Source organism: Mastomys coucha, unplaced genomic scaffold (assembly GCF_008632895.1).
Source record: "Mastomys coucha isolate ucsf_1 unplaced genomic scaffold, UCSF_Mcou_1 pScaffold16, whole genome shotgun sequence".
Classification (NCBI taxonomy): domain Eukaryota; kingdom Metazoa; phylum Chordata; class Mammalia; order Rodentia; family Muridae; genus Mastomys; species Mastomys coucha.
Window position 1 is genome coordinate 57284215 of NW_022196898.1, and position 4899 is coordinate 57289113.

The 4899-nt window shown below is 43.4% G+C and overlaps 1 protein-coding gene across 1 annotated transcript in view; it reads left to right on the forward strand.

Moving 5' to 3' along the window:
* Window positions 1-4500, forward strand: part of Slc25a24 (solute carrier family 25 member 24) — a 35607-nt gene extending 31107 nt beyond the window's left edge. Inside the window, exon 10 of the mRNA XM_031375227.1 lies at window positions 2326-4500. Within this exon, the coding sequence (XP_031231087.1) occupies window positions 2326-2510 (185 nt within the window). The 3' untranslated portion in view covers window positions 2511-4500. The remainder of the gene's footprint in view (window positions 1-2325) is intronic.
* Window positions 4501-4899: the final 399 nt, after the last annotated feature.

Here is a 4899-nt window from a genome sequence, read left to right on the forward strand (position 1 = left end):
CTCCCCTCTGTGATCTCTGTCCTCCCCTCTGTGATGTTCTCTGTCCTCCCCTCTGTGATGTTCTCTGTTCTCCCCTCTGAGATGTTCTCTGTTCTCCCCTCTGTGGTGTTCTCTGTTCTCCCCTCTGTGATGTTCTCTGTCCTCCCCTCTGTGATGTTCTCTGTCCTCCCCTCTGTGATCTCTGTCCTCCCCTCTGTGATGTTTTCTGTCCTCCCCTCTGAGATGTTCTCTCCACTGGCTCCCAGGCTGTGCTATCCCTACCCTCCTGACTTGTCCTTACTACTGTCTTCCTGCTGTTTCTGGCTGCCTGCCCCGTGGGAACAAGAACTCTTTGTCTTTCTTTTCTGCTTTTCTTTCCCCCCCCCCCCCGGCCATCTTCATCTACTGTGATTTCTCTTATGAAAACACCCTGGGCCCCACCCCACCCTTCTTCCCAATGCAGCCATCCCTCCTTCAACCAGTCATTCACTCGGTGACACTCTTTTCTTGAGACTCGATGTCAGATGGATGCTAGGGTTAGAGAATGCAAGAAGTCAGGCATGAGTTGGTCACTGTGGAGTGGAAAAGATGTGGGTGCGACTAGAACATGGCCTTTCAAAACACCTCATGGCATTAGTTCTAGCCTAACCCCGGCTGACGCCTTGGACTTCAGTTGCAGGAGCTAGCTGGGCACAGGTCTGCAGTGGTGTATTTGTGAAGCTAAGAGGCAATCATGGCTGCAGACAGGAATGCAAACTAGCAGACTAAATGTGTGTAGTCTCTCAGTTAGCTAGAGTGACCACTTTTGGAGCTTGATGCTAATATCATCCATATTTGGCAAATGACTAACAGGCAAGAACAGTTAAGGAATGTCCATGAGGTTATGAATCTGAGCTGGAGTCAAGCTGGAGTTCAGACCCTCTTAGGGATTTAAACTGATACACAGTGAACCTCCCCCTCCTGTCAACTCCAGTCCTAGCCTGGCGTGGCTGCCAAGATCTGCCATTTTTCATCAAGGCCCAGACATTTTGTGTTTCTTCAGACATTTTCTGTAGCTATTCAGAGTTTTCAGAATAAATTCCAAAGTTCTCAGTGGGAGTTTCGAAGTCTTTAGCAATCATATGATGCTTCGGCTTTAGCTCCGCCTCTGTTCTCTGACCCCTTCTACGCTGCTGCTGTGTGACTTTTCCAGATGTCTGTCTGCTCACCCAGATAGGGCAAGGACAGACCAAAGAAACAGGTCCACCCACGTCTAGTGTAGTGCATGGGTGAGTTTGGTGGGGTTCTCACTGGGTGACAGCTTGAGTGATAGCTCCTTACAGAAGCTTGAACAACGTAAAGACAGCTACATCACCAGTTGCCCCTCACCCCTCACCCTGTAACCAGCATAAGCTGAATCATGGGAACTCCCTGCATCCCTCACCCTGCAACCAGCATAAGCTGAATCATGGGAGCTCCCTGCATAACCTGCAAGAGACTTGTGCTGGAGCTCCCTGCCCACAGTAGCTCATATGAGCCCAACGATTGGGGAGTGGCCTTGTGAATCATCTAGTTTCAGAAGCTGTCTGAGCTTGGCAAGTTTTGTTGACTTCCTCATTTTTTTAGGGGCTTCTCTATCCCATGGAAATGCTTCAGCTTGTAGGAAATAGTCAAGCAACCCAATGTGTTGGCATCTCCAGCTCCTTTATACTCTATGGGTAATAATCATACCCAACGATCACCATGTCCCATGTCCTCTCCACCATGCCTGTTCCTGCCTTCGTCTTTTGTTGTATCAACAGTTCAGGGCTTGCTCCTGTTCTCCCCACCCTCTTCGTTTTTTCTTCTCCTCCTTTCTTCACTTCTTTGAGATAACTACAAGGCCCAGGTCTCTATACTATTTCTGAACATCTCCAAATCTCCCCTTTCCCTGTTATCCAGAATTTAACTCTTCTAGTCAGTGCTTGGGGTTGGGGGTAGGGGAGCGTTGGGCTTCAGTACCACCAACCACAGGTTCTTGGTTTTGCTAACTAAGGAGTCAGGAGAAGCTCCTGGCCTTTCCAAGTTTCCAGTTCCTCATGTATGTATTTATCCTGGAGGGCTGGCACAGAGAGTAATTAATCTAGTGTCTAACACATGCCTGATTCATAACGAGCTGCGGTGCCTGTCATTGTAACTCACCAGTGGGTGCTGCACAAAGAGAGTTGCTTTTCTTGGAACTGGTCTTTCATTGGTTCATTGTGTTCTAGACCCCATTGTGAATCCCCAACTCTCTGTTGTAACAGTAACGCGACATGTTTAAATATTGGACTAGCCTGGTTCTCCCCATGTTTATTTATCTATTTTGTCTGTTTATCTGTTTGCTAGCCACGGTAGAAGGAGCCCCGCAGTTGAGCATGGTTGGCCTTTTTCAGCGAATCGTCTCCAAAGAAGGAGTGTCAGGACTTTACAGAGGCATCACCCCAAACTTCATGAAAGTGCTCCCTGCCGTGGGCATCAGCTATGTGGTGTATGAGAACATGAAGCAGACGCTGGGAGTAGCTCAGAAGTGACCAGTCCAAGCCTCTGCCTTTTCGTGATGACCGAGGCTGTCAGGGCTGTCCAGTGACTTCTGGGATGGCAGCAAGTCCTATCACAAAAGAAGCGGTTTTCCCTGCCAAGGGGAAGCGTGTAGCCGGGATCACTTCAAGCCTTTGGGCTCAGTTTTATACCTTCAGTAATGCTCTGAATCATAGTCCCAGACAGTGAAGAAAACACAAATTTGTACTTTATTTTTGCTGATAGAGATCTCTGCCCTGTACCCTAGATCTGAAAATGTACTGGCTTGAGCCAAAATCATCTTGTGTGGTAGGATTATAAATCACTAATCTTTGTTCCGATTGGTTCAAGCTCATGTCAATTTGTTTTTACCTAAATTTTTTAAAAATCCGCAATGATCAGAAAGCCTCGCGATTTTAATTTTTTTTATATGTATTTTGAATGTCTTTGTAGATGTAAAATTCCCCATCAGAGACATTAGAAGAAAAATCACTATATTTAAAGCCTTCCTTGCACACGTTGTCTCCTCATCTGTAGGCAGAATAGGAATGAATTACAGAAGCCACGTTCAGTGGACAGGAGCCATGAGGGGATCTTTATTTCAGTGGACATGCTTCTTTCTTCTCGCCCTGCTGTTTGGCCCTAGTTTGAGACCTTGTTTGACATTGTTGTTACATTATTGACAGGAGACAGGTCATTTGGGAGATCCTATTTATTCGGTCATTGCTTTGAAAAGCATCAGTGAACAAAACCGTGACTTGTACCATTTCCCAGAGAGCATCTTGGTTTTTTTTTTTGTTTGTTTGTTTTTGTTTTTTTTTTACTTGTTTAGTCAAATTCTCTCAATCAGAAAGTTTCCTTGGGACCTTCATAGTAATCTGAAACTGCTCTTCTTCTGACTTGAGTGTTGATTTCAGGTGAATGGGCCTTCGTTTCCTTCGTACTGTTGAAGTCTTTGAACCTGTGCTTCTCAAATAGAGTGGCACAAAGCTAAGGCACCAGCACATTTCAGCAGTAGTATACATTCATCTTACCTGTTTTAATGAAAGGCTTAATCTGAATACATATTCATCTACAAATTCACTTGCCTCAAGATTTAGGAAGGTGACAGAAACTTTGTAATATCAATAGCATTTCAAGTTTTTTAAACTAAAGGTGATTTTGTAGTCAGTTATCTTTTATGATTTGTTTTAAAACTCAGAAAAATACTATTTTTTTTCTATAAGAAGATGTTCGATAGCCTTAGCTTGACAATATTGACACATGCCTTTAGTTCTAGCACTCAGAAGGCAGAGGTGGGCATATCTCTGAGTCGAAGCCAGCCTGGTCTACAGTGAGAGTTCCGGGACAGCCAGGGTTACACACAGAAACCCCATCTCCAAAACCAAAACCAAAACCAAAACAAAAACAAACAAATGAAAGGTAGTTTTAACACTTTAAGATTTAGTCCATGTATTCACTTGGTTTCTGGTAATTTCTGTATAGTTGCTTTCTGAAAAGTCTAGTGGAAATCTTTGCCTTTAAACCTACCTACCTCTTTTATTTTTTGAACCAAAGAGAAAGATGGCTTTGTGTTTATGAAACTTATGCTAAAACATAGTTTGATTTGTATTACCGATGCTTCCTATTGTCTTGGTATTTTTGTACTATATAAGGAAAGAAGGGGACTCCTCTTCATCTTTAGGGTTAGTGTACTTTGGAGTAATACATAGAATGACAATATTAAGGTACATGATTCACTCCTTTTTTTACAAGTAACAATTATGGAAATGTGTAATTCCATTAATGTCTTTGGAATTCTAAGTTGATAAAAACTATGAAAATGACCATACTTCATTATGAAATTAAATTTTTCCCCCAGTGAACATGTGTAAGGTATGACTATTATCTGTACATTTTGTATCTTTTGGGGGGGGAACCCTTCTATTGAACACAAGTTATTCTGATATCGCTACATAGTCACTGCTAATTTGTATTAAAGATATTTGTCTGTTTTTAAAATGACTTGTTTTCTAATTGCCCTAGTCTCCTCTCTGTTGCTGTGACAAAACACTCTCAATAAAAGCAACTTAGGGAGGAAAGGGCTATTTCACTTTACTGGATAAAGCCTGTCACTGAGAGAAGCCAGAGCAGGAAGGAGCAGGAACCATGTAGGCTATTTCCATTTACAACTGACAGTGAAGAGAACCGCCCACAGACACGCCCACAGGCCAGTCTGAGCGGGGCAATACCTCAGCTGAGTCTCCCATCTTAGGTACCTCTTTGCTTTGATAGTTGACAGAACTAAGTAGGACACTCATTTTGAAAAGAATTTATAAATAATGCTTCTCCAGGACCAAGAACAAGGACAAGGTTGCAAGATTAGCGTGGCACATCTTGGTAGGTAGGGAGTGGTTTTTTACC